The sequence below is a fragment of the Mesoplodon densirostris genome, chromosome 2, assembly GCF_025265405.1.
Source record: "Mesoplodon densirostris isolate mMesDen1 chromosome 2, mMesDen1 primary haplotype, whole genome shotgun sequence".
Classification (NCBI taxonomy): domain Eukaryota; kingdom Metazoa; phylum Chordata; class Mammalia; order Artiodactyla; family Ziphiidae; genus Mesoplodon; species Mesoplodon densirostris.
Window position 1 is genome coordinate 30,315,563 of NC_082662.1, and position 13,787 is coordinate 30,329,349.

Below are 13,787 nucleotides of genomic sequence, written 5' to 3' on the forward strand. Positions count from 1 at the left end.
GGCTCGCTCTGGCTGACCTGTGGCCCCTGGGCTGCTGCAGGGGAAGAGTGGGAGCAGGGAGAAAAGGGGGCTCAGACGGGGTGGTCTCAGGAGCTGTGAGGCGTGGTCAGGTTTTGCCTGGCTGGCCAGCAGGCTCAACAGAGGGCATGGGGTACGAGAGGGAAAGAGGCAAGAAGTCAAGGCTAACCTGGCTTTGGAGGTTGCACAGCTCAGCCTCCGAGCCTCTGTCTCCTCACTTCCTTTCCCGCGGGCGACAGCGCCACAGCTCCAGGCTGGCTTCTCTCTGAAGCTGTTCTGCCTGAGGACACAGGGGACCAGGCGGTGGCTAACACTGGTGGAAGCATCTCGGTTCTTGTTTGACTCCTCAGGAACCTAGGAGGCTGTTGATCACACCCGCCTTTCTGGTACTTTCCCCTTGCGTTGCTTCCAGGGCTCACAAGAAAAACCGGTAAAGGGCAATCTAAGAAGTTTAGATCAATGAAACAACAGTTCTGGCCTGACAGCTGCGCATCCAGCCAGTTCAAGGTGCTGAGGACACAATGAGCAATACAAAGTCCCTGGACGCATGCGACTTGCTGTCTTGGGTGTTGCTGAAGTTAAGCCTGACACATAGGTGCCCAGGTGATAACTGTGTGCAGAACAGAGGCTGATTGGGTGGGGGGGCACAAGAGGGAGGCCAACATGGACATGAGGCCCAGGGGGCGTGGCTGGTGGAGCAGAGTGTGGCCCGGGTGGGCTGGGAGTGGGGCGGCTTCTGGCGCTGCATCCGGGGCAGTGCCACAGATAAGGTAATAGGCAACATTTGTACAGACTTGGGAGTGGCCAGGAAGATAGGGGCCACCTGGCTGCTGGGGTAGCTGTGGGAACAGGGAGGGATGGCGGCCCCGGGGCCTGCCCTGAAGAATTTGCAAAGAATAAGGGCCTTCCCACACCTTGGGGAGGCGCCACCCCCTCTTGCTGTGTGGACACCTGCCAGGGAAGGGGCTCCTCTGGCACGGATCTCTGCTCCTTTCGTGACCTGGGCCTGTGTGGGTTCCAGCACAAGAGTGGGTCTGCCTGTGCGCCGTGGTGTGCTGGGGACAGGGCCAGCCCACCTCTAGCTTCACTGCTCCAGTGCTCAATCTGCAAAGTCTAAATTTAGGCGAAGGAAGGAAGGAAAGAAGAAAGGAAGGAAGGAACCCCCCTTGGTTTCCTCTGGAGAGGAGGGTGGTGCAGGAAAAGGCCTGGCCTGGCGCTTCTTACCCCAGCTGCTCTGGATGGGCACGTGGGCACACGGGCAGTCTGTCTGGCTAGGGTTCCCCCATCCCAGATGGCTGTTTGGAGGGGAGAGAGGCTCGATACCCTGATAGTGGCAGCTGCTCTGGGACACCTCCTTCCTGCGCAGGTCTGCAGGTCTGGGCTGAGCCAAGCCAAGGGGGGAGTTCCCCCTTGGGCACTTGGCAGGAGGCTGGACCAACGGGGCCGGGAGACTGCTGGGAGGTTCTGGCCCCCTCCCCCATTCAAGACAGTGACGGCTGCCAGGGTGAGGGAGCGCCCGTCCAGGGCAACTGGTGGCAGAGCCAAGAGCTACAGGAATCCTGCGCTGCCTGGCTGGGTGGGAGAGATGGAGACGCGGCAAGGAGGGCAAGAGACGACACAGGCCACGCTGGCTCCAGATCAGGAAGTTTTATTGCTGACATGCAGGAAGAGTCCCCATGTAGTACAAAAATATGACTTTATACAAACTTTTTTGTGACTTTTCCCGTTTTGTTTTTTTACAATAGGACTTCTCTCAGCGTGTGACACCCAGTGAGGGCAGACCCAAACTCCTCTCATTTGCTTTGCCAGAAATTAATCAGACACATGGGCTGACCTTGGAAGGGACCAGTCTGTCTGAGAGGCTTTGCAGACCTGGAGGATATTGCTATGAAAAGGAGGAGAAAGACCACCAGGCAAGCAGGCCCGGAGGGTCTGGGCAGGCTGCCGGACAAGGGGCTTGGGTGAAGCCCTCACGGGAGGACAGTCACAGGGGCTGGGAGCCCTGGGCCGGACTGCATTTCTACTCCTTTAGGAGACTTCTTTTTGAAATAAATATAGAAAAGAGGGCATCCCGCCCCACGCCCCCGCCCCTCCCCACCCCAGCACGAGACCCTGGCTCTCAGCAGCTGGACGGCTGAGGGGGGCTGAGCCGGTGCTCAGGGGAGTAAGTGCTGGGCTCAGGCGGGCTCCCACGGACCCACTGAGGCAGAGGCACGAGGCGCCCACGTGCTGGGATGGAGGCATGGGGAGGAAGGGGCGTGGGCGGCCCTGCTACTGCTGGCAAGAGGTGGCCCCATTTTTTCCAGATGGGGAAACTGAGGCACAAGGAGGTTTGGGACCTTGCCCAAGTCACTCACAGTGAGTCAGCTTTTGGGGAGGGGGCAGCTCACACCCTGGGAAACAAGGTCACACAGGCCTCTGTCACCTCCCCACTGGGGAGAATGCAGGCAGGAAGGGCCCGAGGGCCCAGGGCTGCCTGAAGGGGAACGCTCAGCTGCTCTGAGGGGTCTGGGGAGGGTAGGCCAGGGGAAGGTCTTTGCTTGGCACTGGACAGGGCCAAGTCCAGTGTGGGAGAGCGGGAAGGAGGGCATTCTGGTGAGAACAGCGTTTCTGGCAAGATGGGCATCCACTTCAAAATCTCGGCTCAAAAAGGGCAGCAGGGCTGTTCTCAGGCCAGGCTGGGCCCCCCAGTCCCTACGGTTCTCCCCACGAGCCCTGCACCCCCAGGAAGGACCCTGGCGCCCCTGGTGGTCTGCTGGGAGAGACACCACCTCTACTACGAGGCAGGGGCGGGAGAGGAGATGCCCCCACGGTTCTCTGAACATAGAGGAGTGAGGGGAGTGAGACGGCGTGCAAACAGGGCCGCCTGTTCATAGATGGCCCAGAGCACCCCTCACCAGCCCCCCACCAGGCACCCTTCCCATCCACGTCGGCGTCACCTCGGTACCACGGTGAGGGGTGGAAGAGGAAACCAGGGTTGATGCGGGTGTACAGCACCTCAGAGAAGCTGAGATGGGAGAGAAAGAACCAAGTGTAGAAAGGCCTCCGCGTCACCAGAAACAAGGAGGGACTGGTGGGCTGGAGGTGGAAGGGGACCGGCCAGAAGGGGCTTCTGAGCCTGGGGGCGAGGAGGGGGCCCATCGGGGGCTGTGGATTCCCTGCTGTCCAGCCAGGCTGGGGGCAGGGAGTGGCATGGGCCGAGCCACCTAGAGATGGGAGAGAAGTTGGTTTCAGTACAAAAATAAATACATTTGAATTCCGCTTAAGATGAGGTGACAGTTTTCCAAAGCTTGGACTGAGGGGCCTGGGGTCAGAAGGGGAGGGAGGAAAACAGACTGCGAGGGGCCTGGGAGGGCAGTGGGGAGCGGGCATTCGTGTTGGGAGCCAGCAGCGAGCTGCACTTTCAGCTTATGTGGACTGTGGGGGGCAGCTGCCCCCGGGGGTCAGTGGGTCGGTCGGGCCCCGGGCGGGCGGGCGGGCTCCCTCCTCCTCCCTCTCACTCAGTCCAGAGACAGCATGGTTAAAGAGACAGAGGTAGATTAAAACGTCATGATTAAAAGCAGATTAGTTATCTAGGCTTCTCAGATTAAAAAACCAAACAATCAAGCAATCATTCCAAAAGGTAGCTTCGTGGTACCTCTGCTGACCCCATGTGTGACCTGGGCTGTCGCTGCCCCGTCCCCGGTGCGGCCCGGGAGAGAGTTCAGCGCTACGGGGCCCAGCCGGGCAGCCAGGCTGTCGGCTGGGGGCCGGGAAGAGGTGGTGGGTGGTGCCGGTGCCCCTGCCCGAGGCTGCTATTTCCGCAGGTAGCGCTGCGCCAGGATGGCTGCGTCCAAGGGGTTCACGGGCTGCGCGTCGTGGCCCAGCCGTCGCACGGGCGGCACGCTGCCCAGCTGCCGCCTGGGCCCCCAGCTGCGGGCCTCGTGCACGGAGCTCTTCTCCTCGGCCAGCAGCAGCTGCTGCCGCATGTAGTTCTCAAACTCGTACTGGGAGCACTCCTCTGTCACCTTGGCCTGCGCGGCAGAGAGAGACCCACGGAGCCCGGCAGAGAGAGAGAGAGAGAGAGAGAGCGAGAGAGGCGGAAATGCAAGAGGGAAGAGCAGGGCAGTGTCAGCTGGCCCGCCTCAAGGGCCTCCCTCCCCAGGCACCACACCCTTGGGCCCGATCTAGTGGCCCAGAGTGTGGGTCCCGGAAGCCCTCCAGCCAACCTGGACCTCGCCTTGCTGGCCACCCTGGGTGTCGCTCAGACCTGTGATCTCCCGTAACTCACTGACCTTGGAAGAGGTCCCTCAGAAGGCTTAGTGTCCCACCCGCCCCCGGGAAATGGGGCAGTAGTCTTCCCCTCACAGAGGCTCTCGAGGGACTGGGGCAGGTCAAGCGTTAAGAGAGCGGCCTGGGGCTGGGGTGCCAGCACCCGGGCAACCCTGTTTCTCCGTCTTGCCCCAGGCTGAGCTCCCTGGGACAGCCCAGGCACAGTCACAAACTGAAGTGGGCGGTCCCTGTGCTAATCATCAGAGGGGGAGAGCAGGGCTGTGGACTCAGACTTGGGTTCAAGGCTCAGCCACTACTTCCAAGCTGTGCGACTTTGGGAAAATCACTTTGCCTCTCTGAACCCGTTTCCTCTTCAGTGAAATGAGATAAGAACACAGGACACACAGGCCTGTAGTGTGGATTGAATGAGGCGTACTGGGGGGGCACTCACTACATGCTAGTGATGATTATTTTTAGCTGCTGAACAGCCCTGGGAAGGGGTGGGAGCTGGGGGGCAGGGCCTGGAACTCTCTCTTCGAGGGCCAAGAGGCTCTGCTGTAGTCCCAGGCTGGCTCCGTCTGGTCCTCCCTGCCCAGTGCTTGCTGTGGGACTCCAGGGTGGCCCAGAGAGGGAGGGTCCTTACACCAAAGCCCTGCCCTCCAGGACGCACCCTAAGATCACCCGCTAGCTGCTGTCTTGCGCCCTGGTCTCCGCCCTGACCCCGGGCCCAGCACTTTCTCCAGTGCAGGCAACAGGGGAGGAGAGAAAACTGGGAGAAAATGAATCATCTGAAAAACTAAAAGCAGGAAGGGCAAGAGAGAACCCTGTGAGTCAGAGGCGCAGACCAGTGTGACCGTTTAAAGGGCCGGCATGTGGCCGAGCCAGGGCCTGGGCAGGAAGAGGAAGCTGAGGGAGGGCCAGGCTGAGCTGCCGTGAGGCCTCCCCACCGTGGGGCCTCCTCCTCGACTGCCTCACAGCCCTTCTCTCAGGCCACGGAACTGCCAGCTGAGCCAGACCCAAGGCAGGCCCCAGGCAGCTCAGGCTGAGGACTCAGGTCTGTCTTTCCCAGCTCCAAGGGCTGGGGAGAGGCCAAGGAGGCCCTGGCTGGGAGAGGGCCCGAGGGGGCCCTGCAGCCCTGCCCAGCCTGCCCTCCCCAACTCACCTCCTGGGAGCTGTCTGCGTTGCTCATTTGGTCATCGATGTCAGGAACCACCTGCAAAGGCCCGCTCAGAGCGGACAGGGACTGCCTGCAGGGGAGGCAGGTGAGTCAGGCTGGCTCCAGGCAGCCCAGGCCCTACTCCCCCAAAGGGCCAGGTCCCCACTGCTCTGAGACTTGGCTGGAGTCAACAGACCTGGGATAGGTCCCAGCTCTCTCTCTATATATATTGGCCACGAGGCTTGTGGGATCTTAGTTCCCTGATGAGGGATTGAACCCAGGCCCTCGGCAGTGAAAGCGCAGAGTCCTAACCACTGGACTGCCTGGGAATTCCCTCACCCAATAAATAGGGGACAATTTCCACCTCGCAGGCTGTGGTGAGAACTCAGTGAGATAATACCCATCCCATAGTTGGCATGGACTGGCACGCAGGAGATGCTCAACCCTGAGCTCTGCCTGCACCCTCCCAACCCTGCCCATCAGGAGAATCTGGAGATCTGCCTCTGCCTGGAGGAGAAACGGGCCCAACCTCAGGCTACTTTTCTGGGGAGGCAGGACAGTGCCTACAGGTGGGCAGAGCCCGGCCTTGCCCCTGCCCACTCACCACGATGCAATGATGGCACTGAGGGCCTCCAGGACGTCGGCAGCAGCCAGGCGCTGCTGGGGGTCGAGGACCAGCAGTTTCCGGATGAGACACACGGTGTTCTCAGAAACCCGCCCGTCCCTGATGCAGGAGAGAGAGAGGGAGAGGCTCAGGCGGGGTGGGCTGGTGCTGGGTCTTGGACCCAGGACTCTAAGCCTCACTGTGTCGTTTCCAGCCCTCAAGCCTGAAGGGCTGGACTCCAGGGAGGGAGGACTCACTCGGGGATGGTGTACTCGGCGGCCTTGATCTTGCGGAAGAGCTCCTGCGGGATGCTGTCGTAGAAGGGGAACTGGCCGTAGAGCATGGTGAAGAGCACCACGCCCAGGGCCCACATGTCGCTCGGCTTGCCCCGGTACGGCCGGCCTGCAGGGCACATGGACACACGCACACTCAGCCCAGGGCTGGTGGAGAACGGCCCTGGCACTCCCTCGGCTTACCGGCTTCGCGCCTGAAGTCCTACCCACAGGACCCCTCCGCCTTGGCACCCTCACTTCCAGTCAACCCCCGCCCCATGCTTCCTCCCAGAGCAAGCCGCACGGGCCCAGTCCTTGAGCTTCTGCCATGCTCGTTCCTCCTCCGCTCCTCAGGCTGGTTCCCGCTCGTGCTCTGGAGACCCGGCTCCACAGGGGGATGCCCCGCCTTGGCGTGACCCCCTGAGGGGAAGGGGTCACACCTGGCCTTGTGCAGCCCACCCTCCTGGGCACATTTCACGCCTCCTCCTCACAGCACCAGCCCTGCTCTACTGACCGCGAGCCCTCGGGCGCTGGTCCGGCCTCTGTAGCAGACAAGCTCTCCCAGGAGCTCTGTCAGGCGACTTTTCCCTGAGCTTTGACTTTTGAGGGGACAGTGAACTTCAAGCTTTCCTTTTGGTAATGACAATGCCAGTTATGGTTTACTGAGCCAGATACTAGGTTATGGCCTTATTTAATCCCACAGGGACCTAATGAAGTAGGGGCTATTATCATCCCGATTTTATAGATGAGAAAATAGAGGCCCAGAGAGGTCAGTACCTTTCCCAAGGTCACACAGGTACTAAAAAGACTATGAACTGTGAGGGCAAGGCCAGGCCCAGTGCTGAGGTCTGTGCTTGGCACACAGAGTCAATGAAAGGCAGACCTGGGATCAAAACCCACTTGAGTCGCCCCACTTCATCCTCTTAACAATGTAGCGAGGCAGGACTGTTTTCAGCTTTTAACCCACAAGGAGACTGAGGCTCAGAGAGGGGCGTTGAGGGCCAAAGTCACACAGCTGGGTATTAACAAGGCCAGTCCCAGAGCCCGGGTCTCTGGTCTCCCAGTCCAGGTCTCTTTCTGATGCAGGGGGTTCCTCTGTTTCATCCTTCAAGACTGGCATGAGTCTGGAAGAGCCAGAGAGAGAGGCCGAGGGCAGCAGGTGGGAGTGACTGCACGTGGAGGCCACCCCAGCCTGGCACTGCTGAGGAGGCCTGACCAGAGGCAGCCCATCCACCCCCAGGCCTGCACATAGTCACAGACCGCACCTCTGACACAGCTCTGGCTCCGTCAACTACAGGGATGCTTTCGGGACTCTCAGGGAGGGTATCCAGGCTGGGCTGGGCTGGTGGGGGAGGGGTGCTCAGGGAGTTGGGATGCACCCCTGGCACCCAGATCCTTCTAGCAGAGGCCACAGGGACTCCACCCCAAATCCCCAGGCCTGGAGAGTGGCACCACTGCCCTCTGCAGAGGTAGCCCTGGGAGAGGCCTGATGCTCCAGAGGAACCCTCAGCTGGGAGAAGGCCTCCAAGGAGATCGCAAAGGCTCGTGGCAAGTTACAGCGGCCTGCTCCACAGGAAGACACGTGACAACTCGGGAAGAGGCTGCTTCTGCCACTGTGAGGAGGGAGGCACGTGTGTGAGTGCTGGGGATAATGGGCCCTGTAGACAACCCTGAAACCTTCGCATCGCAGGGATGGGAGAGGATGTGAGCCCTTGGTCCCCGGAGGGATCAGGACAGAGAGAGGGACCCCCATGTGGCGAAGGACAAGCGAGAAAGGAAAGAAAGCCTACGGTGAAACAGAAGCGTGGGCTTGGGCAGGAGGCAGCCCTGGGATCGGGCCTCCTGGTTTTCTGGTTTACTATTAGCTGTGACTTTGAACAAGAGGTCTGACCTCTCTGAGCCTCAATTTTCCCATCTGTAAAAATTTTACCTCACAGCGTAGCTGTGTGGTTTTATACAGATGATGCCTGTCATATGCTCAGTACAGCACCCAGCACTAACAGTTTATCAGAAGGTGATAGCTACATAATTGACTTATTTTGTGTATTACCTGTCTCAGCCCCACTAGAAAGTCAGCTCACCATCCATGGAGGCAGGATGTTTGTCTGACTGTTCACTGCTGTATCCAAAGTGTCTAGAACAGAGCCTCATACGTGGCAGGCCCTCGGTAAATACCAGCAGAATGAATGAATGAATGAATGAACAAACAAAGGGAGTGATATCTTTGAAATGCAAGTCTCATCACGGTAGCCTCAGTGAAGACCTTTTCAGCGGCGTCCTCTCGCACTTGAATTAAAGGATGGCGTTTCTCAACAGGGCCTCCATTAGGCCTTGCGCGGCCGGACCCCCACCCACCTCTCTGGCCTCCCGCTGAACTTTCTGAGTGGCAGCCTCAGGGGCCTTCTGTGGTTCCTCAACTATGTGGCGCCACCTTCGCCCAGTCACACCCCTCGTGGGCTCCTATCTATTCTCACAACCTCAGCTCGAAGGCCACTTCCCTGGGGAGGGTCTTCAAGTGCCCATTCTTCATGCTCACAAAAATCACGTTTCTTTCCTTCCAAGCACTAATCTCAGAGAGTAACTAGTGTAATGATTACCATCTTCTTCCTCCATGGGACCCCAAATTTTGTACCTGGAGGGACAGTACTGGTTTGGGCCACCACTGAAGCCCCAGCACCTAGCCCGGGGCACACCCATAGATAGTTCGTTGACTGAATGAACGGCTGCAGAGCCTGGCTGTGTGAGGCCCCAGGGCCTGCTGCCTGGCGCCCTGCACATACCGCTGAGCACGTCTGGACTGATGTAGGCGGGGCTCCCCCTCTGGTCCTTCAGCAGGTCCCCCTCGCTCACGAGATGCTTCCCGAGGCAGAAGTTGGTGATGGTTATCCGATGAGTCCTGGGGGCGGGAGGCAGAGAGTGAACAAACCTCGGTGTCTGTACCCGCGGGCGCCCCAGCTGTCCCCACCTCTCGTCCAAGGAGCAGAGGAATCACACCCACGTCCTTTTCTTCTCCATCGGCCCCCCCGGCCTCCCCATAGCTGCATGGGGAGTGCCACTGGGGGGTGCTGACACAGGCCAGTCAAGCTTGGTTGCCACCTGCTGAGCCGTCCCCGCAGGGATCTGAGTCGCTCTGACCAGGGGAGCTTCAGGGTGCTCCTCTGAACCTGCGCCCTGGCTGAGTCTTGGGGCTACAGCTTAGGGCTTGGAAAAACTGCAGAGATTTCCTCAATCTCCATACACATAGTATCTATCAGTAGACTGGGAGGAACTGGAGACCTAGTCTGGTTCCCTCATTTACACAGGAGGAGGAGGAAGTCCAGCAGAGTCTTGGAGGCCTTCCTTGAGTGCCTCCCTTCAGTCCCCCAGTGCTGATCCCTTTGGTCATCACTTTTATTATTATCGCAGCGGCACCAACAGTACTAAAAACTAATGCTGGGGCTTCCCTGGTGGCGCAATGGTTAAGAATCCACCTGCCAATGCAGGGGACACGGGTTCGAGCCCTGGTCTGGGAAGATCCCACATGCCGCGGGGCAACTAAGCCGGTGCACCACAACTACTGAGCCTGTGCTCTAGAGCCTGCGAACCACAACTATGGAGCCCACGCACAACTACTGAGCTTGCGCTCTAGAGCCTGCGAGCCACCACTACTGAAGCCCGCGTGCTTAGAGCCCGTGCTCCGCACCAAGAGAAGCCACCGCAATGAGAAGCCCGTGCACCACAGCGAAGAGTAGCCCCCACTCGCCGCAACTAGAGAAAGCCCACGTGCAGCAACGAAGACCCAATGCAGCCAAAAAAATAAAAATAAATTAAAATAAATTTTAAAAAAAAAAGGAAAAGGAAAGAAAATTTAAAAAAACCCCAAAAAACCTAATGCTTAGTAAGCGCAGACCCTGGCTGGAGTGCCCGACGGGGACTGTTTTCATTCACCCCTCACAACAGCCTACAAGGGAGACATTCTCACGGCCCACTTCACAGATGATGCAATCAGGACACAGAGAAGTGGAGAGACTTGCCCAGGGTCACAGAGCCAGTGAGGAGTGGAGCAGGATCCAACCCAGGTCTGTCTGACCTCGGACTCCGCCCTCTGAGTGACACCAGTGGGGTACCCACTGGGTCCCGGGACAATGCCCAGCACCTGGCTTTCCCTTCCGTTCCATCCAAGCTGACTCACCCCTTGTCTTGTACAGCAGACTCTGCACTGGCTAGAAAACCACAGATCCCCCATCTGAGAGAGCCGTGGTGAGTGCAGCTTTGGGCTCTGGTCCTTTCTAGGAGGCTCACAATGAGAACAAGAACGGGCCCAGAGAGGACGCCGTACGCCACCCCTGGGGACGTGGGGTGCGGGTGCAGAGCCTCCTCGGCCTGTGTTGGGGGGCACAGGGAGGAAGGGCCCCTCTGCCGTGTCAGCCGGCTGGCTGGGCGGAGAAGCCTGGGAGGACGGCAGGAAGGGAAGCCCCACCAGGGGCCTCGGGCGGCCTCTCCGTAGAAGAGCCTCCAGGGGGAGAAGAGGTTGGCTCAGAGGCACAGGTGTGTGCGGCTGCGCGCACGAGGCTCCGAGAGCCCCTCAGCTTTCTTGGGGAATTCTGCGGGCAAGGGCTTGGTGCAAAACAAAGGCCAGTCTGTCCCCGGCGTTCCAAATGGAAACGCTGGCCCTTGCCCTCCATACAGGCCTGCCCTGGCAGATGCCATGGAAACCTGCCTGGTGGCCCCCAAGGCAGTTAGAGTCTGAGAGGGCAGGCGAAGGGTCTCGGGCAAGGATCACGTCAAGAAGTGGGCTGCTCCCGCTCAGAACCGCCCGTGTCACTGAATACGGCCTGCTCAGGCCTCTTGTCCACGAGGGCCCCACAGAGCAGACGCACTGCGTTTTCTCGCCTGGTCAGAGCTGGCCACGGCAGCTGGAGGCCTGAGACGCTGGGAGGAGGACCGTGCAGGGGAGAGTCTGGTGGGCTTGGGAGTCAGATCCCCGGGTTCTAGTCCTGGCTCTGCCACTTCCTGGCTGTGTGATCTTGGTCATGTTATTTAATCTCTGTTAAACCTCAATTTCCTCATCTGTAAAACGGAAAACATTAGCACCTAACTCCCAGGGCTGTGTTAGGACTTAACAAGATAAGAAGATAATCCCAGGGAAAGCGCTGAATCCAGGGCCTGGCAAACAGTGACTGACTACTAAGGGCCAGCTCGGATTATATCTCATCCTCAGATGGTGGGCACAGCTGGTGGAGGTTACCAGTGGAGACCCCAGGGAAGACAGCGTGCTGAGGTCGCGGGTGAGAGGAGCCACACTGTGACGACAGGCCCTGGAGCACACGTGCCCGCGCGCTGGCCTTCCACTCCACTCTGCTGGCAGGACCTGCCAGCCCTCTCTGCCCGTGGGGCTCGAGAAAAGCTCGGCCGAGACTCTGCAGCGTGGGCGGCAGGACCGGGTTGGAGCCTCTCCCACAGGAAACCGCACGGTCAGCTCCCAGCCCTCCTGAAGCCTGGCGATGCTCCCTGCCCGCCACCATTGCCCCAGTCAGCGCAGCGCACAGATCCCTGGGAGTCCAGACTCCCCAGGCTGGTCCTGGCAGGAGGGGCAAGGGCAGCAGGGGTGCAAGGAGAGAGCTCCATGTCAGGAAGGCCTGCTCAGTGAGTCACTCTTCAGCTATGGCCCTCTGGGCTACCACAGTGTGTCTGCTTTTCTAGGAACTGGGCGTGCAACGTGCCCATGTGGAAAGCAAGGAGGACGGAGAAAGAACCCACAGCCAACCTCAGAGGGGATTTCAGATGGCGACCCTTGCCCTTTATCCACAGCAGGGGAACTAGCAGCTGCCTTGCAAATCCTTCTCCGTTTCCCTCCCTGGGAGCGCTCTGTCCTGCTGGGAGCCTCCAGCTCGTCTGCTGCCTCTCCAGCTGGACTTAGGGCCTGGCCTGACGGGCAGGAAGGGGCTGGAGCTCCTCCAGGTCCACCCTTGACTTCGCAAGGATGAAAGCGAGGCCCCAAGAGGGGAGGGGTGCGCACGTGGACACATGGAAGCAGGCACTGGGCGGCCAGCGTGGGTCCCTGCAGCACACCCGGTGCCTTCCTGGCACCCATGACTCAAGTGAGAGGCGGCCAGAACCTCTGTCTGCCCAAGACAGACAGGGGATTATAGGGTTAAAGGACGTGCAGCCAAGACCCAGGGTCTGAATGAGGTGTGGGTGCTCTGCAATCCCAGGGAAACACACCCATGCGTGCACATGCACGCACACAGACACACACACGCATGGACACTCACAGAAGAGCTGCTATAGCTACACTGGCGTTACTCAAGAGAGGTGTCACCTTCCGACTACATTCCCAGAACCTAGGGGGGCCTGGAGAAGTGGGAGCCAGAAGCTAAGCCACCACAGAGACAAAGAGGCCTGGGGTGCTGGCCTGGTTATCAGCGCAGGAGCCCCTGATGGTGCATGCCCATAAGCACCCTCGGGATGCTCACTTAGAGCCAACGAATGGCTGCACGGAAGCCTGGGAGACTGTGGGCTCTGCAGCCAGACGGACTTTGTGAACAGTGAGCCTGGAGCCCAGAGTGGGATGGTGACTGGCCCAACATCCCACGGAAGGCTGGGACCCGAGTCTCCCGACACGAAGACAATACGCTCTCAGGGCCAGGATGGTCTGCACTTTCCGACACCTCCTCTCTCCTTGTGCAGTTCAGAGCTGGGGCTGGGGTGCCTCGGGACCTGGCCACTGGCATCCTCGTTGGCCACTCACCACACAGCAGGCCTTATCTCCAGAGGGAGCGAGCATACAGGCCCGGCTGGCTAGCACAGGGTGCGCTTACAAGGGGCAGTCTCTGCAGGAAGGCATCATCATCTCTGCTTTCACAGATGAGGACACGGAAGCTCAGAGGAGTGCTTGGTGCCACAGCAGCTTCTCAACACATGAATGGCTTAATCAACAGGTGAATAATCAAAGGAACAAGTGCTCACGGTCTCAAGGGTAATTAAGAGGCAGCGGTGTGCTGTGAGCCAGGTCTGACCCCCAGGGCCCATTCTTCCCTGGCTTTCCTAACTCTCTCTCGCCTGGTCAAGGGTTCAAGCAGCCCTGGAACTCCTGTTTCCTTCCCTCCTCCCCGTGCAGCACGACAGGACCAGGTTTTAACCACTTCACTTTTCTCAAGCAGGCAAATCTTTTTTTTTTTTTTTTTTTGCGGTACGCGGGCCTCTCACTGCTGCGCCCCCTCCCGCTGTGGAGCACAGGCTCCGGACGTGCAGGCTCAGCGGCCATGGCTCATGGGCCCAGCCGCTCCGCTGCACGTGGGATCCTCCCGGACTGGGGCATGAACCCGCGCCCCCCGCATCGGCAGGCGGACTCCCAACCACTGCGCCACCAGGGAAGCCCCAAGCAGGCAAAGCTTTACTCATCCTTCATGAACTGAGATGGCCAGAGTCTCTGCCCGCTCCGTCCTCTGCACACTGGCCCTCATACAGTGACAGCTGCCCTCCGGTCGCCCCCAGGTGGCAAGCT

At 59.6% G+C, this 13,787-nt stretch overlaps 1 protein-coding gene across 8 annotated transcripts in view; it reads right to left on the bottom strand.

Moving 5' to 3' along the window:
* Positions 1–1,655: 1,655 nt before the first annotated feature.
* The window catches only part of STK40 (serine/threonine kinase 40), a 39,188-nt gene continuing 27,056 nt past the window's right edge, over positions 1,656–13,787 (bottom strand). For 7 of the 8 annotated variants that reach the window (XM_060089506.1, XM_060089503.1, XM_060089501.1 and 4 more), the window contains 5 exons: positions 9,082–9,197; positions 6,287–6,431; positions 6,030–6,149; positions 5,432–5,516; positions 1,656–4,031 (listed from right to left, as the gene is read on the bottom strand). In XM_060089506.1, coding sequence (XP_059945489.1) covers positions 3,813–4,031; positions 5,432–5,516; positions 6,030–6,149; positions 6,287–6,431; positions 9,082–9,197 — 685 coding nt within the window. In that variant the 3' untranslated portion in view covers positions 1,656–3,812. The remainder of the gene's footprint in view (positions 4,032–5,431; positions 5,517–6,029; positions 6,150–6,286; positions 6,432–9,081; positions 9,198–13,787) is intronic. The other variant, XR_009531111.1, reaches the window with a different exon arrangement.